The 26,276-nt window shown below is 44.9% G+C and overlaps 1 protein-coding gene across 3 annotated transcripts; it reads right to left on the bottom strand.

Moving 5' to 3' along the window:
• Positions 1-386: 386 nt before the first annotated feature.
• On the bottom strand, positions 387-26,065 carry ADI1 (acireductone dioxygenase 1). 3 transcript variants are annotated; one of them, XM_063649007.1, is made up of 5 exons: positions 24,130-24,227; positions 21,308-21,362; positions 20,358-20,477; positions 2,855-3,034; positions 387-1,016 (listed from the first exon to the last, which is right to left on the bottom strand). In XM_063649007.1, exons 1-5 carry the CDS (start codon positions 24,210-24,212, stop codon positions 897-899), a joined length of 558 nt encoding a protein of 185 aa, XP_063505077.1. In that variant the 5' UTR covers positions 24,213-24,227; the 3' UTR covers positions 387-896. The 3 variants fall into 3 exon arrangements, with proteins under 3 accessions (XP_063505077.1, XP_054332562.1, XP_054332563.1); XM_054476587.2 differs by lacking the exons at positions 21,308-21,362; positions 24,130-24,227 and adding an exon at positions 25,893-26,065; XM_054476588.2 differs by having other exon boundaries at positions 21,308-26,037.
• Positions 26,066-26,276: the final 211 nt, after the last annotated feature.

Below are 26,276 nucleotides of genomic sequence, written 5' to 3'. Positions count from 1 at the left end.
CTTTGGGAGGCCAAGGCGGGTGGATCACCTGAGATCAGGAGTTCGAGACCAGCCTGGCCAACATGGTGAAACCCCGTCTATACTAAAAATACAAAATTTAGCCAGGCATGGTGGCACGTGTCTGTAATCCCAGCTACTAGGGGGGCTAAGGCAGGAGGATCACTTGAACCTGGGAAACGGAGGGTGCAGTGAGCCAAGATCATGCCACTGCACTCCAGCCTGGGCAACAGGGCGAGACTCCGTCTCAAAAAAAAAAAAAATAATAAATAAATAAAAATTACTTACCTATAAGAACAATTATAGAAGGAATCTAAATGGGGCGATTTTAACAAACCAGGCAAAATATCATATATACCTGAATATAAGGTAATTCCAAGCCATGAGCATAAGACTAAGGCAGTTACTTTATTTTGAACAAGGAAGTGGCATAAGCAACTCAGTGTGTGCCCCTTAAGGTGAGAGCTCTTCCCCCTACCACTCCCCACCCCAAGGCATCATTTTGGAGAAAAAAGTGTCTTCTATCTGGCTAGCTGTGTTATCTATGATTGCACTTTCTTACACGGCAGGCACGGCATCACGTCCAGACGAGCATCTAAGGAACTGCATTTGGGGAGATGAAACTTTCATTTGGGACTCAGCTGAATGCATGAACTAACACAGGGCCATGGACCCACTAGTCTTGATTGAGTTACAGAAAATAAAGGTAACTCTTTACACTTTCAAGTTGCTTTCTAGATCCTTTCATTACAAAATATTCTGATCAAATAATCTTACAAAGGAAAGATAACCTAGCCTCAAGTCTATCCTCTAAAAGCAAAGAGAAAATGATAGATTTTCTGCTCAGTCATCACATTGGGGACCTTTGCAAAGCACGTGTTAGTTCCCAGGCAGCACTCCTAGGCCGTCTGTGCCAGAAATTTCATGTACTGCCCACGGGCTTCGAAATGGTCAGCGGGCCGGTTGTATGCTGTCCACACCGGTTCTCCCACAAACAGCCGCATGGCCTTCGCATAGTTCTGGAAAACAGACAAACACACCCAGCATCTCATTAAACCAGCCGGCCTTCTACTTACTTTTATTTATTAACATATCAACTTATTAACATTAATTGCTATAAACACTTTCCTTGCTATTTTTATTCTGTGTCTTTAACAATTTAGGCCACATTTTATTCGTGGAAGGAAAATTTGTATCAGGTGGTGCAGCTGGCACTGCCTGTCCTCACGTGCCAGGTAAGAGCATCTGGAGCTGAGGCTCGGTGTTGAACTCCGCACCTCCGTGCTCTCTGTAGAGACACACAATTAGGAAAAGCACCGGCTCCAGCCCCATGTACCCTCCACCTCCTCTCCGCCTCGTTTGGCTACAGTTTTCCTAAGAATTAGCATCAGGGCCCACGTGTTGCTGGTGGGCAGGAGAGGACAATTTGGCGACATCCGTCCAAACTCAAAACGCACGTGCCTTTTAATTCAGTTTTCACTTTTAGGAATTTACCCTACAGAAAAACACACATAAGTGCAAAATAAGGGTATTTATTACAGCACTGTTCACAAGACCAAAAATTGGGAACGATGTATATACTCATCATTGGGGGTCAACAACTCGCTGAAATAAATTAATGGTTAAATACAGTAGAGCATGTCCAGTGCCAGAGTACTGTGCCGCTGTAATCAGGGCTGAGGCTTGTAGGTACTGATATGAAATGGTCCCCAGTGAACATCACATAGAAAAAAGCAAAATGTAGAACCATGGGCAGAGTCCGCTGCCTCCTGTTTGAAAAGGGGGATAGTAAGAATCCTGACCAGGCTGGGCGCGGTGGCTCACACCTGTAATCCCAGCACTTTGGGAGGCCAACGCAGGTGGATCACTTGAGGTCAGGAGTTCGAGACCAGCCTGGCCAACATGGTGAAACCCCGTCTCTACTAAAAACACAAAACTTGGCCGGGCGTGGTGGTGTGCCCCTGTAATCCCAGCTACTCAGGAGGCTGAGGCAGGAGAATTGCTTGAGCTTGGGAGGCGGAGGTTGCAGTGAGCCGAGATCGAGCCACTACATGGCAGCCTGGGCGACAAAGGGAGACTCCGTCTCAAAGAAAAAAATAAAAATATTGACTGACATGAACTTGGATATTCATAAAGTCACTCTAAAAATAATTTTTTAACGGAATACTGGTTACTTTCAGGGAGAGAAACTGGGGGGCTGGGAACGGGGGTCAGAGGGAGACCTTTCACCAGGTCACCTTTCATATTTCTAAATTTTAAACCATGTGCGTTTAGTATTTATTCAAAAATTATACTTAGATCTCAGCATTACCCCAGTCGCCTCCAGTGAACCCCAAAACTACCTTATCTGTGTTTATTGCCAATCCTGACTGGACTGCATTACTGTTCAATTCCAAAACTGAAATGTTTTTAAAAGTGACAGTGTGGCAACATGACAACCCTACAGGCGCCTCACCACCAAGCACGGGCTGGGGTGACAACCCTACAGGCGTCTCACCGCCAAACACGGGCTGGGGTGACAACCCTACAGGCGCCTCACCACCAAGCACGGGCTGGGGCAGGGCCAGGCTCGTGGGTGTGTACCTGCCGCCGCCTGTACCTGTCCCCGCCTGGGTATGAAACGCACACCTGTCCACCAGGATCGCAGGCAGGGGCCGCGGAGGCTGCCACGGAAGGACAGCTGTCACCTCAGACATCGCCTGCGGCTCCACAGACTCTCCTTGAAGCACAGGTCGAGGAGTCCCGAGCCCAGCAACCGCACTTGGAGTCTGCGGAAGCCACGCAGTTCAGCGGCAGGGATGCCACAGCCAGGGCCACCACACACGCCAGGCTTGGGGAGAAAGCACAGCGCTCCCACCTTCTCGTCCACTGTGAAGCGGTGATAGATCCCCGCGGGGAGCGTTATCATGTCTCCCTTCTCCATGAAGATCCGAATCCACTTGTCCTCCTTGTCCCTCACATCGAAGTACCCACTGCCATCCAGGATGTAGCGGATCTCATCGTCCAAGTGCAAATGCTCCTCGTAAAACATCTTAATCTAGCGCAGAAGGAACACTCCTGTGAGTCTACCAGAGACCTGTCATGCAAGCTCGCACCCACCCACTCAGCAGCCTGAGCCTTTGGTGGGCCAGAGCTGAGATGAATGGGATTTCTCTCCATAAACATGAAAACTATACTTGCTAAGAATTATTTTCCTAACAGTATAAGGGCCAGAGCTAGAATATTTTATGAAACCTGTCAACAAATGGGCAGTAACTGAAAGTGAACAGACCTGCAGCAAAGGTTCTGAACACTTCACACAGGCCAACTCACCCAGCCCGCACAGCCCCACGAGGTGGCTGCTCTATCAGCCCCATTTTACAGGTGTGGAAATGGTGGCACAGAGAGGCTAAGTCACTGGCCCAACCTCACACAACGAGACTGCCCCAAAGACACCCTGGCCCCGTGCTGTCACCCACCCAGTGTGCTGCACACAGCAGTCATGAAACCACAACACACACGGTGAGTGAGAAGCCAGTGGACATTGCAGGGAGGCAGGCACAGACTCCACAAGCATTTTCTATGTCTTCACATTGACTTTTGTGTATTTTTTTTTTTTTTTAGGTGGAGTCTCGCTCTGTTGCCCAGGCTGGAGTGCAGTGGCACAATCTCAGCTCACTGCGACCTCCGCCTCCTCGGTTCAAGCGATTCTCGTGCCTCCCAAGTAGCTGGGATTACAGGTGCCTGCCACTATGCCCAGCTAATTTTTGTATTTTTAGTAGAGATGGGGTTTCAACATGTTGGCCAGGCTGGTCTCGAACTCCTGACCTCAGGTCATCCACCTGCCTTGGCCTCCCACAGTGCTGGGATTCCAGGTGGAAGCCACCACGCCTGGTCTGACTTTTGTGTCTTTCTGAAAGTGTTTTCTTCCTAATATTTTATAATAAAAATATTCAAGTATGCAAAAACATTGATAGTATTTTACAGTAAATATCCATACCCCCTTCACCAAGACTGTGCCCTTATAATCTGATTCTGCCTGCACTGTTCATATCTCCACACCTCCCACTCGGGAGTGTTTTAAAGCTCCATATATATATATATACACACATACACACACACATAAAAGACAGGGTTTCACTCTGTTGCTCAGGCTGGAGTGCAGGGGCACAATCATGACTCACTACAGCCTCAAACTCTGGGGCTCAAGAGATCCTCCTGCCTCAGCCTTCCCAGTAGCTGGGACTACAGGCGTGCACTACCATAACTGGCTAATTTTTTAAAAAATTTTTTTCTAGAGACAGGGTCTTACTATGTTGCCCAGGCTAGTCTCAAACTCCAGGCCTCAAGTGATCCTCCTGCCTTGGCCTCTCAAAGCACTGGGATTACAGGCATGAACCACTGCCCCCAGCCTACCTTGTTATGTGTTACAAAATCATAAATAAAATGAAAACAAGATTAGGAGGAAAACCTTAAATTTGAAATCAATCTATTCATAGCCACACAGAAAGAAAAGACAAACGGAAATAGCTCTTTTTTTTTTTTTTGAGATGGAATTTCACCCTTGTTGCCCAGGCTGGAGTGCAATGGCGCGATCTCGGCTCACTTCAGCCTCCGCCTCCCAGGTTCAAGCAATTCTCTGCCTCAGCCTCCCGAGTAGCTGGGGTCACAGGCATGATCACCACACCCGGCTAATTTTATATTTTTAGTAGAGATGGGGTTTCTTCATGTTGGTCAGGCTGGCCTCGAACTCCCGACCTTGGGTGATCCGCCCACCTGAGCCTCCCAAAGTGCTAGGATTACAGGCGTGAGCTACCGCACACAGCGACAAACGGAAATAACTCTTGAACATATTATTTTGACTACATCCTCAGGCTAAGACAGAAAAACCGCAACCCAAGCTTAGGTTGCACTCAGTAGGCCTCTGCTTGTCATGGTCTGGGTGCAGCCATGCTGATGCTGTTATGTGTGTTGTGGGGATTGAGAGGATGGGAAAAAATATTGATATGACTGGGAGCCGGGCTTCTCACAGTGAGAGGAAAGATACAAATACTGATGAGGAAGGCAAAGGAAAGCCCTGTGGATTTAACTGGAATTAGAGGTGTCTGAACTACTTGACATACACACACACGGACACATGTGCACTGTCACACAAGCACACACACTCACATGCTAGCATTCACACACAAACCTACACACACACACGTACACGCTCTCACATGCGTACATTCACACATGCACACACGTACACACTCGCATGCATTCACACACATGCACACACATAACACACTCACTCATGTGCATTCACACACATGCACATATACACACGTACACTCACACGCACATTCACACACTCACATGCACACACACGTACACACATGCGTGCATTCACACACACACATGCACACAGACGTACACTCACACGTGTGCAGTCACACTCACATGCACACGTACACACACGTATGCGTGCATTCACACAGTCACATGCACACATACACACGTACACACACTCTCACACGCATGCATTCACACACAGGCACAGTACTCATCCCATCCACAGAAAGCACCTGAGCACAGTGATTCCACAGGGCACTCCCATCCAAGTTTCTAAGTGCCAGGGCTAGGTGCCAGGAAGAGCAGCTGACCCCGCCAGGAAGAGCAGCTGACCCCGCATGAGGTCGGGAAAAGCAGGAGGTGGCCTGGACACACTGTGGGTCCAGAAAGTAATGGGCTGGGGATGCGTCAGGGGACAGAAGCCAGCTAAGGAGGCTGCTGCTTGCCAAGCCTGAGGTCTGGGACAACGTGAAGATCAACATAAATCCCAGCAAGAATAGACCCTAGACCAACAAGTGAAACAAGGCCTCGAGCCCCAGTGGATGCCGAGTGAAAAGAGAAGAAGGGGACACGCCTCCTGACAGTGAAAACCAACCCCTGGGTGAGCGCCATTGCACGGCCATGACAGTCACAGCCCACAAAGGCAGGAATCATCACAACTTAATGAAAAACGCTGAGTGAAAGTTTGAGGGGAAATGGGATATTCATGGTCTAAAAGTAACTTTCCACACATTTCTTACTAGTTACAGAGGAAAAGCAAAAGAACTTCCCCATGGAGAGACTTGACGGACGCCGGCTTCACCCAGGGCACGCTGACATCAGCAGTGAGGGGCCCTCAGACACGCTTACTCACGATGCCGCTGCGTAGGAGTCCCGCTGCAAACACACGACCTAACACCGAGGAAACCAGTGGCAATCACAAGATAGTCAGAAAATAAGTTTATTTTAGAAAAACAAAGGATAAGCCTGTATCAGCAAGAGGGTTTTATACCAGGAGAGAAGTAATTCCAGAAGACAGCAATGATGAAGCTAATGTAACTTACAACATCAGCAGCAGGCCAGCCTCTGCTATGTGAGATAAAACGTGGCTAAGAGGCCGGCTCATCTAAACTTCCACGTCAGAGTCACACCATTTACATCCACCAGAATCTAATGAATCGTAGGGCACTCAGTGAGAAATAAAGACAATATGTGGACTCTAACCAGCAAGAATCATTTGACATAGAGAAAAGGAACTCAAACCACATGACAGATCTATTTTTGAACAATTTCCACATCCTTAAGCTCTTCTGCTCTTAGTTCTATCTGGTATTGTTGGTTCACCAGTGTATGTTTGTATTGTTGGTTCACCTGTGTATGTTTGCACTGTCGGTTCACCTGAGTATGTTTGTATTGTCAGTTCACCTGAGTATGTCTGCATTGTTGGTTCACCTGAGTATGTCTGCATTGTTGGTTCACCTGTGTATGTTTGCATTGTTGGTTCACCTGAGTATGTGCATTGTTGGTTCACCTGAGTATGTTTGTATTGTTGGTTCACCTGTGTATGTTTGTATTGTCAGTTTACCTGCGTATGTTTATATTGTTTGTTCACCTGCGTATGTTTTCTAAAGAGCTTAGAAGTCACCACTCCATCCTATCAAGCAAAAGCAGAACAAACTGAAAAACCAACTCTTTTTAAATCTGTAAGAGAAGCGAAGTCACAGAGCAAACCACCGCCCCTCACACTGGAGAGACAGGCAGACAGAAAGATCCACACCTAACCAGAGCAGAAACCCCTGTGGGAACCAGGGCTGGGGTTGAGAAACCCAAACTGTACTTGACCAGTTGGGGGCTCAGTGTAGACAAGTCTGAGAGCTAAAAAAAACTCCAGACCCAGTCATCAGGGGCCTCACACTTTTGTAAATTTTACCTGCAAAAGCTCTACTGGGTCCCAACAGTGAATATCAGGGAAAAATTCCCTGTGCTTCTGGCAGAGGGAGGGAAAGGGGGCCATTCTGAAGTCTATCAGGATACATCTGAAATCTCTTCTTATGAAGGCCTCAACTCAGGAGAGCTCAGCCAGCCAGATCCCAGCCTGCTGGGCTTTCATGAGAGCCTGACCTGGGTGAAGGGAAACACGCAACTCCAGCCCCTCCAGAACTCCATGTTATGGACTGAATACTATGATCCCCCTCCCCTGGGCCCATGGGCTGAAACCCTACCCTCTAATATGGTGGTATTAGCAGGTGGTGTCTTTGGGAGGTAATTAGGATTAGATAACGTGATGAGGGTGGAGCCCTCATGAATGGGATTCATGTCCTTATAAAAGTCCCAAAAGAGCTTGCGTCTTCTACCCACCACGTGAAAACACAGTCATCTATAAAGCAGGAAGCAGCTCTCACAAGACACCAAAGCTGCCGGTGTCCTGACCTTGGGTGTCCCTGCCTGCAGACTGTGAGAAATAAATGTTTGTTGTTTAAGCCACCCAGTTTATGGTATTTGCTTATGGAAGCCTGAGCTGACTAAGACAGGAGAGGAAGGGAAACCCAAGTCCAGCCGCTTCCAGCCATCATGTCCCACTTAAAGGAGGGAGTCTGAGAAACGCTGGTGAAGTTCACAGCCCAGAGGCACAGGCTGACTACAAGACTGAGACTGTCCTGGCTAATGCAATATGAAGAAATATAAGGCATACTGATTAGAAAGGAAGAAATAAAACTCCCTTTGCTCGCAGATGGTATCACTGTCTAGGTAGGAAATCCAAAAGAATCAACAAAGAAAAGCTCCTGGAACTAACAAGCAATCATGGCAAGTTTGCAGGATACAGGGTTAATACACAAAAGTTAATCACTTTCCTATATACCAGAAACACAGCAGGTGATATTTGAAATTAAAAACACAAAACCATATACATTTGCACCCCCAAAAATGAAATGCTTAGGTATGAATCTAACAAAATATGCATAAGATCTACAAGAAAACTACAAAACTCTGATGAAACAAATCAAAAACTAAACAAATGGAGAGATATTCCAAGTTCATGAATAGGAAGACTCAGTAGTGTTAAGATGTCCATTTTTCCCAACTTAATCTATAGGTTCAGTACAATCCAATTCAAAGTTCCAGCTAGTTATTTTGCACATATCAGCAAACTGATTGTGAAGTTTATCTGGAGAGGCATAAGACCCAGAATACCCAACACAATATTGAAGAAGAACAAAGTTGAAGAACCGACACTACCTGACTTCAAGACTTACTATCATGCTGTAGTAATCAAGACTGTGACACTGGTGAAATAGTAGAAAAATAGACCAACTGATCTTTGACAAAGGACCAAAGGCAATACAATGAAAAAAAATAATCTTTTCAACAAATTGTACTGAAACAATGGTAAATCTACATGCAAAAAAATTACTCTAGACACAGACCTTACACCCTTAACAAAAATTAAGATAATATGGATCACGGGCAAGGTGCAGTGGCTCACACCTATAATCCCAGTGCTTTGGGCCACTGAGGAGAGAGGAGCGCTTGAGGCCAGGAGTTTGAGACCAGCCTGGGCAACACAGAGAGATCTCATCTTTGCAAATTAAAAAAAGAAAAAAAAAAAAAAAAGCCAGGCATGGTGGTGCACGCCTGTAGTCCCAGCTACATAGGAAGCTGAGGTGTGAGGGTCACTTGAGCTCAGGAGATTAAGGCTGCAATGAATGATGATCATTGACTCATTAAAAAAAGTCTCTTAAAAATATTTTTTAATGATTACAGACCTAAATATGAAATGCAAGACTCAGCTGGGCACAGTGGCTCACGCCTGTAATCCCAGCACTCTGGGAGGCCGAGGTAGGTGGATCACCTGAGGTCCGGAGTTCAAGACCAGCCTGACCAACATGGTGAAATCCCGTCGCTACTAAAAATACAAAAATTAGCCGGGCATGGTGGCATGCACCTATAGTCCTAGCTACTCAGGAGGCTGAGGCAGGCAGGAGAATCGCTTGAACCAAGAGGCGGAGGCTGCAGTGAGCAGAGATTGCACCACTGCACTCCAGCCTGGGCAACAGAGTGAAACACTGCCTCAAAAATAAATAAATAAATAAAATACAAGACTATAAAACTTCTAAGACAACTTCTAAGATAGGAGAAAATCTAGACAACCTTAGGTTTGGCAATGACTTTTTAGATACAGCACCAAAGATACAACCCATAAAAGAAAGAACTGATAAGCTGGACTTCATTGAAACTAGATTTTCTGTTCTGCTATCAGGAGAATGAAGACAAGCCACAGACTAGGAGAATGTATTTGCAAAAGACATATCTGATAAAGGACTATTATCCAAAATATACAAAGAACTCTTAAAGTTCAACCATAAGAAAACAAACAACCTGATTAAAAAATGGGCCAAAGATCTTAACAGACACATCACCATAGAAGATGTACAGATGGCAAATAAGCATATGAAAATATGTTCCATGTCATATGTCATCGGGGAATGCAGATGACAACAAGGAGATACCACTCTACAGCTAGAAGCATGGCCAGAATCCAGAACACTGACCACACCAGAGGCTGGGAGGGTATGGAGCAGCAGGAGTTCTCACTCCCTGCCTGCCGATAGGAACAACTGGGACAGTCAACTTGGAAGACAGCTTGGCAATTTCACATAAAACTAAACATACTCTTACCATATCATCTGTGATGGTTAATACTGAATGTCAACATGATTTAATTGAAGGATGCAAAGTATTGATTCTGGGTGTGTCTGTGAGGGTGTTGCCAAAGGAGATTAACATTTGAGTCAGCGGGCTGCGAAAGGCTGACCCACGCTTAATCTAGGTGGGCACCATCTCATCAGTGGCCAGCACAGCTACAATATAAAGCAGAAAGAAAAATGTGAAAAGAATAGACTGGCCTAGCCTCCCAGCCTACATCTTTCTCCTGTGCTGGACCCTTCCTGCCCTTGAACATCAGACTCCAAGTTCTTCAGTTTTGGGGCTCGGTCTGGCTTTCTTTGCTCCTCAGCTTACAGCCAGCCTATTGAGGGACCTTGTGATCATGTGAGTTAATACTTAATAAGCTCCCTTTTATAGATATCTCTCTGTCCTATTAGTTCTGTCCCTCTAGAGAACCCTGACTAACACACTATCCAGCAATTGTGTTCCTTGGTATTTACCAAAAGGAGCCGAAAACTTATGTCCACACAAAAACCTGCAAAAGGATGTTTACAGCAGCTGTATCCATTAATTGTCAAAACTTGGAAGCAGGCAAGATGTCCTTTAGTAGGTAATGGATAAATAAACTGTGGTACATCCAGACAGTGGAATATTACTCAGCAATAAAAAGAAAGGAGCTACTAAGCCACAAAAAGACAAGGAAGAACCTTCAATACATCTTACTATGTGAAACGAGCTAGTGTGAAAAGGCTATCAACTGTATGATTCCAACTATGGGATATTCTGGAAAAGGCAAAGCTATGGAGGCAGTGAAAAGATCAGTGGTTCCCTGGGGTTGGGCGGGGAGGAATGGACCACAGACGGTTTTTAGGGCAGTGAAATACTCTGTATGACACAAGAATGGTGGATATGTGTCTTTATACGTTTGTTCAAATCCACAGAATGTACACCACCACAGTGAACTGTAATGTGAACTGTAGACTTTGGGTGATGCTGATGTGTCAGCGCAGGTTCATCAGTTGAAACAATGCACCGCTCTGGGGAGGGAGAGTGATAAGGGGGAAGGCGGTACAGGTCAAGGGGGTGGGTGTGTATGGAAAGCTTCTATATCTGCTTCTCAATTTTGCTGTGATGTTAACGCTGCCCTAAAAAATAAAGTCCAGTAAAATTTATTTTTATTTTTATTTTTATTTTTTTGAGACGGAGTCTCGCTCTGTCACCAGGCTGGAGTGCAGTGGCGCGATCTCGGCTCGCTGCAACCTCCGCCTCCCTGGTTCAAGCGATTCTCCTGCCTCAGCCTCCCGAGTAGCTGGGACTACAGGCCTGCACCACCATACCCAGCTAATTTTTGGATTTTTAGTAGAGACAGGGTTTCACCATGTTGGCCAGGATGGTCTCGATTTCTTGACCTCGTGATCCACCCACCTCGGCCTCCCAAAGTGCTGGGATTACAGCTGTATCCACACTGAGCCACCGCACCCGGCCTTATTATTTATTTATTTTTTATTTTTTGGAAAAAATTGTTTTAAACTGAAAGCATTCAGAAGCAGAGAAGCTGAAGGAATCCTTAACAACAGATGTGCACTACAAGAAATGTTACACGAAGTCCTTCAGGCAGTAGGGAAAGAATGTCAGACAGAAATATAGACCCTAACCACAGAACGAGGAGCACTTGGAATGATAGCTACACGGGTAATTAGAGAAGATTTTCTTCTTATTATTCAAATCTCTACAAGGTAACTTACTATTTAAACAAAAGTAAAAACAATGTACTGTGGGGTTTATAAAAGTAAACTGGGCTGGGCACAGTGGCTCATGCCTGTAATCCCAGCACTTTCGGAGGCCGAGGCATGCAGATCGCTTGAGCTCAGGAGTTCAAGACCAGCCTGGGCAATGCAGTGAGACTCTGTCTGAAAAAAAAAAAAAAAAAGTATATTGTCTGAAACAATGGCACCAAGATGAGGGGGAGAAACAGAAGCTCAAGCTGTGCCAACATTCAGAAGTGCAATAATACTTGAAGGCTGGCAGGTCGGTCAAGGATGGAACTTCCAGTTTCTGGTTGGACACGTAAAGCACTTGGAAGTCTCACTCTACTTCTTAGATCCAACAGAGAACTGAAGTTGCAGGACAAATTACTACCCTGAATCTGGAGAGAGAAGCGGACACACAGAACCACAGCCGAGATCAGTTTCCCAGGAGCCATGAACTGGCAGGAACACTTCCAAGGCAATTTGGACAAACTGCTGGAGGCTGAGTGTGGACTAGCTTGAGGGCGAGATCCTGGGCGCCTTGTATCACAGGGACACTGCACTTTCATGGGTTTGCACATCCAGAAGCCCCCACCTTGTTCTCACAATGAAGATCCGAGAAAAATCCCTTCACATATCAGGCAATAAAAGGGAAAAAGGAACCATTTTTAAAAACCCCCAGAACTCTGTCCATAACAAAAACCAGGGGAAACAACTTTACCGGAGCCTTCTCTGTCATGGGGGAAGGGCAGCTGGCCAACTCCAGCCCCCTCTAGCCCAAACGAACAAAAAAGAGGCTAAGAAACACTTCTGAAGATCAGCCCAAAAACTCAGGCCCAGTAAAAGACTAAGACCCCTAATCATAAGCCTAAGATTATAGAACACTTCTCCTCCCCCACGCCTCACCCTCACATCAACAGGGCTCCAGAACAATAAGTGAATTAAAGCTGCAAGAAATAAATCTCCTTACAAAGGAGTTTTTAGGAAAGCAAAGACATCCAGGGCAGACAAAACAAAACAAGGAAACCGAAGCCTCTGGCATCTACAGCTACAGCAAACATTCAACACAGCACAACTTCTACCCAGATAACGTAACACGTCCCGTGAATGGCCTCTTCACCTCAGCTCCTATTAACAGATACAGCATATCAGGCTATCAACCAAAATAACAAGGCATGATATAAGGTGAGAAAAAAAATATGTATGAAGAGACAAAGCAAGCAACAGAGACTGACTGGGACATATCACATATTTTGGAATTATCAGATAGAGAACTTTTTAAATTATGGCTATATAGCAAGGGTGATATGGTTTGGCTGTGTCCCCACCCAAATCTCATCTTGAATTGTAGCTCCCATAATCCCCACGTGTGGTGGGAAGGAACCAGTGGGAGGTAATTGAATCATGGGGGCGGTTTTCCCCATGCTATTCTCGTGATAGTAAGTTCTCATGAGATCTGATGGTTTTAGAAGGGGCTTTCCCCTTTGTTCAGCTCACATTCTTCTTCCTGACACCATGTGAAGAAGGATGTGTTTGCTTCCCCTTCTGCCATGATTGTAAGTTTCCTCCCCAGCCCTGCAGAATTGTGAGTCAATTAAACTTCTTGCCTTTATAAATTACCCAGTCTTGGGCAGTTGTTTATAGCTGCATGAGAACAGACTAACACAAAGGGCTCCATGGAAAAAGTAGACAACATGCAAGAACAGATGGGTAATATAAGCAGAGAGAGGGAAGCTCAGAGAGAATCAAAAGAAAATGCTGGAGATCAAAATCACTCTAACACAAACAAAGAATACCTTTGATGGGTTCATTAGTAGAATGGACTAAGCTGAAGGAAGAATCAGCAAGCTTGAAAACACGTCCATTGAAACTTCCCAAACTGAAATGCGAAGAGAAAAAAGAATGGGGGGCAGGGATTGGGGGAGAACAAAATAGCCCTGAACTGTGGAACAATTATAAAAGATGTAACATATGTATAAATGGTATAACAGAAGTAGAAGAAAGAGAAAAAAAGTGAATAAATATTTGAAATAATGTCCACAAATTTTCCAAAATTAATGACAGACACCACACAGATCCAGGAAACTGAGAGAACACCAAGCAGGATAAATGCCAAAATATCTGTACCTAGGCATATCATATTAAAACTGCAGAAAGCAAAAGACAGAAAACCTTGAAAAAATTTTTTCAAAGGAAAAAATGCACCTAATCTATAGAAGAAAAAAGAAAAAGAATTACATCAGACCGTTCCTCAGAAACTATACAAGCAAGCAAGAAAAAAAAAAAACTACCAACCTAGCAATCTGTATCCAGCAGAATTATCCCTTAAAAGTGAAGAAGAAATAAAGACTTTCTCAGACAAACAAAAATGAAAAGAATTTGTCACCAGTAGACTGACCTACCTTGCAAATAAATGTTTACAGAAGTTCTTCAAATGAAAAAGAAAATTATATAGGTCTGAATCTCAGATCTCAGTAAAGTGGAAAGAGAGAATAGAAATAAGAAGAAAACTAAAATCTTTTATTTCTTTGTTCTTCATTGATCTAATCGATAACTGTTTATTCAAAGTAAAGTCAGTAACAATGTATTAGGTGATTATAACATATGGAGAATAAAATAAATAACAGCAATGTTGTAAGAGATGGGAGGGAGGAATTGGGAATACTCAGTTATTGGGTAAATGTATACTGTAAACTCTGAGGCAACCACTCAATTTTTTTTTTAATGATAAGCTAAGAGGAGAGAAAGCAGAATCATATAAAATGTTCAATTAAAACCAGACAAGGCAGAAAAAGAGGGGAATATTTAAAACCAACAATAGGCCGGGCACAGTGGCTCACACCTGTAATCCCAGCACTTTGGGAGGCCGAGGCGGGTGGATCACGAGGTCAGGAGATCGAGACCATCCTGGCTAACACGGTGAAACCCCATCTCTACTAAAAATACAAAAAAATTAGCCGGGCATGGTGGCGGGTGCCTGTAGTCCCAGCTACTCAGGAGGTTGAGACAGGAGAATGGCATGAACCTAGGAGGTGGAGCTTGCAGTGAAGCAAGATCGTGCCACTGCACTTCAGCCTGGGCAACAGAGTGAGACTGTCTCAAAAAAAAAAAAAAAAAAAAAAATAGCAAAGAACAAGCACAACAAATAGAAAACAGTCCCAAATACGGTAGACATTAATTCAACTGTATTAATAACCAATTTAAACATGAATGATCTAAATATACCATTAACAGAAAGAAACCATCAAAATGGATTTAAAAAACTAACTATAATACATGTCATCTACAAGAAGCCCTCTCTAAATATAAAGACACAAATAGGTTAAATGTAAAAGAATGGAGAAAGATATACCATATTAACACTAATCAAAAAAATGCTGGCCAGAGACAGTGCCTCATGTTAGTTATTCCAGCACTTTGGGAGGCCAAGGCAAGAAGATCACTTGAGCCCAGGAGTTCAAAAGCAGCCTGGGCAACACAGGGAGACCCCACCTCTATGAACAATAAAAATGAATTAGCCAGTTGTGGTGATGTGCACCTGTAGTCCCAGCTACTTGGGAGGCTGAGATGGGAGGATCACTTGAGCTTGAGAGGTTGAGGCTGCAGTGAGCCATGATGGCACCACTGCATTTCAGCCTGGGTGACAGAGCAAAACTCTGTCAAAAAAGGAAGAAGGGAAGGGAAGGGAAGGGGAGAGGGAAGGGAAGGGAAGGGGAGAGGGAAGGGAAGGGAAGGGGAGAGGGAAGGGAAGGGAAGGGGAGAGGGAAGGGAAGGGAAGGGGAGAGGGAAGGGAAGGGAAGGGGAGAGGGAAGGGAAGGGAAGGGGAGAGGGAAGGGAAGGGAAGGGGAAGGGGAAGGGGAAGGGGAAGGGGAAGGGGAGAAAAGGAGAGGAGAGAGAGGAGGGGGAGGGGAAGGGAGGGAGAGAGGGAGGAAGGAAGGAAAGAAGGAAGGAAGGAAGGGAGGGAGGGGAAGAAGCCAAGGGAGCTATCTTAATTTTAAAAACAGCAAAATCATCAGAGATAAAGGGGGACATTATATAATAAAAAATGGGTCAATCTTCCAAGGGAACATAACAATCTTTAACACATATTTATCTAACAGCTGAGCATCAAAATATGTGAGGCTAACACTGATAGAACTGCAAAGAAAGACAGACAAATCCACTATTATAGTTGGAAATTTCAATACTAACAGTAATTGACATCCAGCAAGCAGAAAATCAGTAAAGATATAGTTGATCTGAATAATACCATCAATCAACTGTTCTTATTGGCATTCATAGATGACTTCATTCAACAACAATGGAATACCCATTCTTCTCAAGCTCACATGAAACATTCACCAAGACAGATAACATTCTGGACCATAAAACAAGTCTCAATATATTTACAAAGACTCAAATTATACAAAGTTTATTCTCTGACTACATCAGAAATAAATTAGAAACAAATAAAAAAACTAGAAAAATCCCCGAATAATTGGAAACTAACAATATCTAAAAACAAAACAAAACATCCCAAGTCAAAGATAAAATTAAAAAGTAAATTAATTAGAATATATTTAAAATGAAATGAAAATTAAAAATATATCAAAATTATCAAAATTTGTGTGATGCCACTAAAGCAGTCAGTACTCTGGGGAAAATTTACAGCACTAAACTCCCATACTAAGGAAAGAAAAACAACACTCTGCGAGGCCGAGGAGGGAGGATCACTTGAGGCCAGGAGTTCAAGATCAACCTGAACAACCTAGTGAGATTCCATCTCTACAAAAAATTAAAAAAAAAAAAATTAGGCAGGCCGGGCGTGGTGGCTCATGCCTGTAATCCCAGCACTTTGGGAGGCCAAGACAGGAGGATCACCTGAGATCGGGAGTTTGAGACCAGCCTGACCAACATGGAGAAACCACGTATCTACTAAAAATACAAAATTAGCTGGACATGGTGGCGTATGTCTGTAATCCCAGCTACTCGGGAGGCTGAGGCAGGAGAATCTCTTGAACCCAGGAGGTGGAGGTTGTGGAGAGCCGAGATTGCGCCATTGCACTCCAGCCTGGGCAACAAGAGCGGAACTCTGTCTCAAAAAAAAAAAAAAAAAATTAGCCCGGCATGGTGGCACATACCTGTAGTCCTAGCTACTCAGGAGGCCGAAGTGGGAGGACTGCTTAAGCCCAGGCATTCAAGACTGCAGTGAGCTATGACTGCACCACTGCACTTTAGCCTGGGTGGCAGAGCAAAATAATAATAATAATAATGTCTGTTTCTAGAATAATAATAATAACAATGACGAAGAAAGAACTCAAATCAGTGACTTCAGCTTCCACCTAGGGAACTTGGAAAAAAGAGCAAATTAAAACATGTAAAAGAAGACAAATTATAAATGTCAGAGCAGAATCCAATGAAACAAAAAATAGAAAAAGAGAAAAATCAATGAAACCTAAAGCTTTTTGAGAGGATCAATATAATTGATAAGCCTCTATCCAGACTCAGGAAAGAGAGAGAAAACACAAATTATCAGTATCAGGAATGAGAGAAGACAGCACTACATACTCTACAGATATTAAAAGGATAATAAAAAATATTCCAAATATTTTTATGGCAATAAATTTGACAACTCAAATGAAATGGACAAATGCCTTGAGAGAAACAAACAAATAACGCTCATTCAAGAAAAAATGGGTTACCTGAATAGCCCTACATCTAGTAAAGAAATTGAACTCACAGTTAGAAACCTTCCCACAAAGAAAACTACAAGCCCAGATGGCTTCACTGGTGAATCTCCAAACATAAGGAAAGAATAATACTATCTACACATACTCCTCCAAGAAACTGAACAGGAGGGACTACTTCCCAGCTCATTTTGTGAGATCAGCATTACTCTGATATGAAATCCAAACTAAGACATTGATATAGTTTGGCAATGTGTCCCCAATGAAATCTCATGTTAAATCGTAATCCTCAATGTTGGAGATGGGGTCTGGTGGGAGGTGACTGGATCATGGGGATAGATTTCTCATGAATGGTTTAGCACCACTCCCTTGGTGCTGTCTTCACCACAGTGAGTGACTTCTCACAAGATCTGCCTATTTAAAACGGGGTGGCACTTCATTCTCTCTCTTGTTCCCATTCCTGTTATGTGAGATGCCTGCTCCCTCTTTGCCTTCTGCCATGACTGTAAGCTTCCTGAGGCCTCTCTAGAAGCAGATGGTGGTGCCAGGAAGCGGATGTTTCCTGTACAGCCTGAAGAACTGAGATGCAATTAAACCTCTTTTCTTATAAATTACAGTCTCAGATATTTCTTTATAGCAATGCAAGAAAAACCTAATACAGAAAAAATGGTACCAAGGAGTGGAGCACTGCTATAAAGATACCTGAAAATATGGAAGCAGCTTTGGAATTGAGTAACAGGCAGAGACTAGAAGTGTGTAGAAGGCTCAGAAGGAGACAGGAAGATGAGGGAAAGTTTGGAACTTTTTAGAGACTGGTTAATTGATTGTGACCGAAATGCTGATAGTCATACGGACAATAAAGTCCAGGCTAATGAGGTCTCAGATGGAAATGAGGAATTTATCAGGAACTGGAGCAAACATCACACATGTTTGCCTCAGCAAAGAACTTGGCTGCATTCTGTACATGCCCTAGGGATCTGTGGAAGTTTGAACTTGAGAGTGATGCCTAGGGTATATGGTAGAAGAAATTTCTAAGCACCAAAGTGTTCAAGATGTTTCCTGCCTGTTTCTAACAGCCTATGAGCAGATGCAAGAGCAAAGGAATGACCTGAAGTTGGAACTTATATTTAAAAGGGAAGCAGAGCATAAAAGTTTGGAAAATTTGCAACTTGCCCACATGGCAAAGAAAGAAAAAGTTTTTGAGAGAGGATTTCAAGCAGGCTTGTAGAGCAACGACTTCCTAGAGAAATTTGCATAACTACAAAGAAGCCAAGGGCTGATAGCCAAGACAACGTGGGGGGGGGGGGGAATCCTCAAAGGCATTTCAGAGACCTCTTCCTAGAGAAATGTGCATAACTTCAAAGATAGCCAAGACAATGGGGAAAAAACCTCAAAGGCATTTCAGAGACCTCCTCCTAGAGAAATCTGTATAACTTCAAAGATAGCCAAGGCAATGGGGAAAAAACCTCAAAGGCATTTCAGAGACCTTTCAGCAGCCCCTCCCATCACAGAGCCAGAGGTCTAAAAGGAGAGAATGGTTTCATGGGTCAGGCTCAGAGCCCCTCTGCCCTGCAGAGCCTCAGGACACTGCTCCCTGCATCCCAGCTGCTCGGGTTCTGCTAGGGTTCTAGCCTCAGATCAAAAAGGCCCAGGTACAGCTTGGGCCAGAGCTCCAGAGGGCGCAAGCCATGAGCCTTTGTGGCTTCCATGTGTTATTAAGCCTGTGAGTGCACAGAGTGCAAGGGTTGAGGCTTGGGATTCTCCACCTAGATTTCAGAGAATGTATGGAAAAGCCTGGGTGTCTAGGCAGAAGTCTGTTGCAGGGTAGAAGCCCTCATGGAGAACCTCTACTATGACAGTGCAGAGGGGAAATGTGGGATTGAAGCCCCCTCACAAAGTCCCCACTGGGGCACTGCCTAGGAGCTGTGGGAAGAGAACCACCATCCTGCAGAACCAAGAATGATAGATTCACTGGCAGCTTGCACCCTGCACCTGCAAAAGCTATAGGCACTCAAAGCCAGCCCATGAGAGCAACCTCAGGAGCCCCTGCAAAGCCACAGGGACAGAGCTGCCTAAGGCCTTGGGAGCCCACTCCTTGCACCAGTGTGCCCTAGATGTGGGACATGGAGTCAAAGGGTATTATTTTGGAGCTTTAAGATTTAGTGGCTGCCCTGCTGAGTTTTGAACTTTCATGGGTCCTGTAGCTCCTTTCTTTTGACCAATTTCCCCCTTTCGGAATGAGAATATTTACCTAATGCCTTTACCCGCTCTGTATCTTGGGAGTAACTAACTTGTTTTGATTTTGCAGGCTCATAGGTAAAAGGAGATGAGTATCAGATGAGATTTTGGACTTGAACTTGGGACTTTTAAGTTAATGCTAGAGGAAGTTAAGACTTTGGGGGACTATTGGGAAGAGATTATTGTATTTTGAAATTCAAGAAGGGCATGAGATTTGGGAGGGGCCGGGGCAGAATAATACAGTTTAGATTTGTGTCTCCACCCAAATTTCATATTGAAATGTAATCCCCAGTATTAAAAGTGGGACCTGGTGGCAGGTGACTGGATCATGAGGGTGGATTTCTCATGAATAGCTTAGCACTATCTTCTTGGTGCTATCCTCACTACAGTGGGTAACTTCTTGTGAGATCTGGTCATTTAAAACAGTGTGGCACCTTGCTCTCTCTTTCATTCCCACTCCTGTTATGTGAGATGCCTGCTCCCTCTTTGCCTTCTGCCATGACTGTAAGCTTCCTGAGGCCTCCCCAGAAGCAGATGGTGGTAACAGGAAGCAGATGCTTCCTGTAGAGCCTGCAGAACTGTGGGCCAATTAAACCTCTTTTCTTATAAATTACACAGTTTCAGGTATTTCTTTATAGCAATGCAAGAATGGCCTCATACAGACATTAAAAGAAAAAAGAAAGAAAATATTGCGTTTATTAGTAGTGAATATAATGATACTGCTTTTCCAGGTAATCCAGGGCTCCCTTACCTTTTCTTCATAATTTGGTAGTTTATCTTTGCATATGGTTATGATGTCCATCCAGGAGTAGTTCCTCTCTCTTCGGATCTTTTCTAATTCTGGATCATTCTCATATTTGTCAGCATCCAGCTAAAAGAGTTAACCCACCACAAACAAGAGCTCAGATTAACAAGAAGATGTAGAAACATTCTCTTTCTGGATCTCCAATATGATTTTATACTCCAAATTTATCATTTGTTATTTTTTCAACCCTCAACTAACTCTCTTCATCTCCTCTAGCCATTTAATGGATTTTCCATTCTCCAAAACACCAGCTATACATACAATGGAGTTCTCTTTGATTTCTGCCTCCCTTCTCTGCAACAGTCCATCCCAGGGGATTCTTTTTCCAATTTTGAGATGATAGTCTCACCACCTCAAGCCTGTCTGACCTCTCCACAGGTCCCTCACTGTGCCCTGTTTCTCTGCCACCATCCCACTCATGAGTCTCATTGATCCTCAATGCCATCTCTTTGGTCAGTTTGTTTCCATGAGCCAAAACATTGTATGCCCTCATAGCTTGCAAATAAAACTCAAGTTAATTAAGCTGGAATGAGAAACCTTCTATCATCTGGCCCCAGCTGACTTTTCTACTTCTATCTGTTCCTGTCTCCTACTTTTAAAGAACTCTACATTCTAAACCAAATAGGATGACTGGCTATCTTAAAAATATTTGATATTTCACATCCCCACAACCTTGCTCATGACAGCTTTCTATGCCTAAAATTCCCATTCAACATTTTCATTTATCACAATCCTATCTCTATTAAGGTTCAGTTTTACTGTTCCTTCCTGATGAAGCACTTCCCTGATGAAGCTCCAGGCAGAATTCATCTCAACTCTTATTTAAAACTACTGGCAGTGAATCTAGCACACTTTATGCTTTGCAATAAACTGCACATTATATCATCACTACTTACTGAACAACAAACTCCAGTGTTGCAGGAAGTCAGGGACCCCGAATGGAGGGACCGGCTGGAGCCACGGCAGAGGAACATAAATTTTGAAGATTTCATGGACATCTATCAGTTCTCAAATAATACTTTTATAATTTCTTATGCCTGTCTTTAATCTCTTAATCCTGTTATATTCGTAAGCTGAAGATGTATGTCACCTCAGGACCACTGTGATAATTGTGTTAACTGTACAAATTGATTATAAAACGTGTGTTTGAACAATATGAAATCAGTGCACCTTGAAAAAGAACAGAATAACAGCGATTTTTAGGGAACAAGGGAAGACAACCATAAGGTCTGACTGCCTGCAGGATCAGGCAAAAAGAGCCATACTTTTCTTCTTGCAGAGAGCCTATAAACGGGCGTGCAAGTAGACAAGGTATCACTAAATTCTTTTCCTAGCAAGGAATATTAATATTAATACCCTGGAGAAGGAATGCATTTCTCGGGGGAGGTCTATAAACAGCTGGTCTGGGAATGTCTGTCTTATACGGTTGAGATAAGGACTGAGATACGCCCTGGTCTCCTGCAGTACCCGCAGGCTTACTAAGGTGGGGAAAAACTCCACCCTGGTAAATTTGTGGTCAGACCAGTTCTCTGCTCTCGAACCCTGTTTTCTGTTATTTAAGATGTTTATCAAGACAATACGTGCACCACTGAACATAGATCCTTATCAGTGGTTCTGCTTTTGCCCTTTGCCCTGTGATCTTTGTTGGACCCTTATCAGTAGTTCTGCTTTTGCCCTTTGTCCTGTTCCCTCAGAAGCATGTGATCTTTGTTAGACCCTTATTAGTAGTTCTGCTTTTTGCCCTTTGAAGCCTGTGATATTTGTACCTACTCCCTGTTCTTATGCCCCCTCCCCTTTTGAAACCCTTAATAAAAACTTGCTGGTCTGAGACTCAGGTGGGCATCACGGTCCTACTGATATGTGATGTCACCCCCGACGGCCCAGCTGTAAAATTCCTCTCTTTATACTGTCTCTCTTTATTTTTCAGCTGGCCAACACTTATGGAAAACGGAACCTATGTTGAAATATTGGGGGCAGTTTCCCCCGATACTCCAGAATATATTAAAGTACTAGTCATCGATATGTTATTTTCTACAAAGTTGACTCTAAAACTTAGCATATCCATTGCATGATATGCACAGTACTATTTGCTATGGTCTGAATGTGTCCACATTATGACACATAATATGTAATATGACACATTATATGACACATGTGTCATATAATGTGATAGTATTGACATTATATATGACACAAATGTGATAGTATTAAGGGGTGGGACCTTTAGGATGTAATTAAGTCATGAGGGCAAGCCCTCATTTATAGGATTAGTGGCCTTATAAGAGACATGGAGCTGGGCACTGTGGCTTACACCTATAATCCCAGCACTTTGGGAGGCCAAGGCGGGCAGATCACCTGAGGTCAGGGGTTCGACTAGCCTGTCCAACATGGTGAAACCCCGTCTCTACTAAAAATACAAAAATTAGCCAGGCATGGTGGTGCACGCCTGTGATCCCAGCTACTCGGGAGGCTGAGGCAGGAGAATCACTTGAATCCAGGAGGCAGAGGTTGCAGTGAGCCAAGACTGTGCCACCAGCCTGGGTGACAGAGCTAGGCTCCATCTCAAAAAAAAAAAAAAAAAGTAAGAGAGATGTAAGGGAGCAGTTTGCCCCTTCCACCACATGAGGACAGAGCAAGGAAATGGCCGTCTATGAGGACAGGATCCTTGTCAGACACTAAATCTGCTGGCACCTTAATCTTGGACTTCTCAGCCTCTAGAACTATAAGAATTCTATAAATTGCTGTTTATAAATTGCCCAGTTTAAGCTATTTTTGTCATTTTGTTATAGCAGCAGGTATTTAGTTTATTCCAAGCTAAAATAATCTTCCAATTGTTCGTATGTATGAGAAAAGGTTTTTTAGAACTCTATGTCACTAATAACAGATTGATTAAACAGATACACAAACATGTCCATATGTGTTACCTCTGTTAAAAATTATGGGAGATGTTATATATATATAATGTTAATATGGGGTGTGTGTGTGGTTTTTTTGTTTTTTGGGTTTTTTTAGAGATGAGGTCTCAAACTTCTGGCTTCAGGCAATCTGCCCGCCTCGGCCTCCCAAAGTGCTGGGATGACAGAAGCCACCATGCCTGGCCCAGGAGAGGTCATTGTTTTGGACTGAGCCCCTACACTAGGTCTCAAGATGAGACCAAACCAAAATGGAGCCACTCATGCCATATGCCACATGATCAAACTAAAACTTTAAAGAAGGAGGTGCATCTCAAACAGACCAGCTTTTCCCGAGATCAGAAGATTCCAGTCTTCCTGAGTCAGAATAATAAGGAAGTCGCTTCTGCTTTAACCCTTAGGAAAAAAGTAACCTAATGTAACTTGATGTTAACCAATCAGCTTTTTCACCTATTGTTCTGCTTCTTTGTTGCCACCCTACAAAACCCACTGTTGTGCTATTACCCTATCCAGCTCTTATTCTATTTTGTAGAATGGAGGTTGCCCTATTCACAAATCAAGAATAAAAGCCAATTAGATCTTTAACTAAATTTGTTGTAATTTTGTCTTCCAACAGCACTGATCCAGAATGGATATTAAGAAAGCATATAGGCCGGGTGCGGTGGTTCATGTCTATAATGCCAGCACTTTGGGAGGCTGAGGTGGGCGGATCACCTGAGGTCAGAAGTTCAACATCAGCCTGACCAACATGGAGAAACCCTGTCTCTACTAAAAATACAAAATTAGCCCGGCATGGTGCTGTGCACCTTGTAATCCCAGCTACTCGGGAGGCTGACACATGAGAATGGCTTGAACTCGGGAAGATGAGGTTGCGGTGAGCCGAGATCATGCCACTGCACACTCCACTCCAGCGTGGGCAAAAAGAGCGAAACTCCATCTCAAAAAAAAAAAAAAAAAGAAAGAAAGAAAAGAAAGAAAGAATATAAAAACACACAGGACATTAAAACCACAGAGTAAACATGATTTAATTTTGATAGCCCCTTGACTCAGAGCAGAACCAGACGGTAGGAAAAACTATGAGCCCATGTAAGAATCTAAAAGATGTCTATTAAAATAAATCTTTTTATTCTTTGAATACATTTAGAAGCTGACCTGTAATCTCACTCTTGTTCTTAAAACCGTCAACTGCACAATGAAACTCCCCAAGTGTATTAATTTGAACCCTCTCGTTGTTTGGATTGTGGATAGACATTATAAGCCAAAATTTATCCTCCTCTCATTAATGGAAAACTATAAACCACTTGATTGCTTTGAAGACAGAACCCTCCAGCAAGGTAAGTATTAAACCTTATCCTAGGAAAAGACAAATACTATGTAAACATTAACATGCAAGCCCTGTTTGGCTCTAGTATGCCAATTGTCACTTTCCTCTTCTGTTATTTAGGATAGAACAAGATGATCTCCAAATAGATTATGCTGGAATATTCTATTCTATAATCCTTTCCCAAGGGAAAAAGTGTGGTGTCCGGGTAACCCTGTGTATTTCATTTAAATCACAAGAATGAAGATTAGATCCAGTCACCCCTCAGCCTATCCCTGAGGCCTCCCCTGGCCCTCTCTTTTGCAGTAAACCTTTGTTACTGCAAAACCATTTGCAAATAAACAAGGTGAGTGGATCAGGACTGGTGCTGTGCAAGCAACGGGACACCTGTGCAAAGCCTACCCCCGCCTTGCAAAGCTAGCGTTACAGAGGCAGGGCTGACACCGGGCCCGGCCGGGACTCAAGCCAGCTCCACCGCCCGCTGGAGACGCCCCCACCCCACCACCGAGCGCGACCTCCCGGGGATCCCCGACAGACCGCGGCAGGACCCCGCCTCGATCTGCTGACGCCCAGTTCCTCGCCCAGGACACTTTCAAGCGGAGTCCCCCTTCCTCCGACAGAAGAAACCCCTGGGCCTTTGACCGAGGTTAGCCAGGCAGGCGCAGGGCGTCAGACAAGCCCAACGATCCCACGAAGTCGCAGCCCGCCTCCGGCGAATCTTGCAGCCCTGCCGGCCGACAGTTTTGGCCGCTGCCAATCCCGGAGCTGCGCGTGCGCAGCGAGTACCAGCTGCAAAGCCCCTGACTTGCCAACTCCGCCGCTGAGCATGCGCAGCACACCCCAGGCAACAGAAACGGACCGCCGACCCCCACCAGCCCCGCTGCTGAGCATGCGCAGCCCACCCCAGGCGACGGAAGCCAAGCGCCGACCCCGTAAACTTCGCTACTGAGCATGCTCAACACACCCCAGGCGCTGGTAACTGACCGCCGACCCCGCAACGCCGCTGCTGAGCATGCGCAGCACACCCGGGCGCCGCGCAGGAGGCCCTGACCACCCAGCCCCACTGCTGAGCATGCGCAGCCCACCCCAGGCACCGGGAGCGGCCACGGACCCCTAATGCCGCTGCTGAGCATGCGCAGCATACCGCGGCTCCCAGGCCGCTGCCTGGCGCACGGAGGAGGCTGGGCTGTGCGCGGCGTTTGGGAGTCGGCGTCGCCCGCACGCTGTGCGAGACTTGGGCCCGCGTACCTTCCAGTAGAGCACCCCGAGCCGCCGCAGCTGCTCCAGGCCCACCGGGCGGCCGGGGTCGGGGCGGTGGGGTTGCCGCGGGTCGCCCGGGGCGTCGTCCATATACCAGGCCTGCACCATGACGCGCAGTGCGGGTGCTGTGTTCGAACCCAGGGGCCGCGCTTTCTTTTATAGGGAGGCGTGGAAGCGCATGGGAGCCGGGATTGGGCCGCGGGGGTGGAGGCAGGGCCGGCGCGGGGGAGGCCCCTCGGCTCCGCTCTTTTCGGAGTCAAAGGCATTCAAGCCCCAGCCCTGTCCTGGGCGCCCTCGGACCTGCCTGAGGCACGCGGCCCAGGGCCAGCCGTTCTGCAGACGCGCCGGGCAGGTGAAGCTCACCGTAGGCAT

This window comes from Pongo pygmaeus, chromosome 12 (genome assembly GCF_028885625.2).
Source record: "Pongo pygmaeus isolate AG05252 chromosome 12, NHGRI_mPonPyg2-v2.0_pri, whole genome shotgun sequence".
Taxonomy (NCBI): domain Eukaryota; kingdom Metazoa; phylum Chordata; class Mammalia; order Primates; family Hominidae; genus Pongo; species Pongo pygmaeus.
The sequence above is the reverse complement of the archived record's forward strand: the minus strand, read 5'-3'. Positions and strand labels throughout refer to the sequence as shown.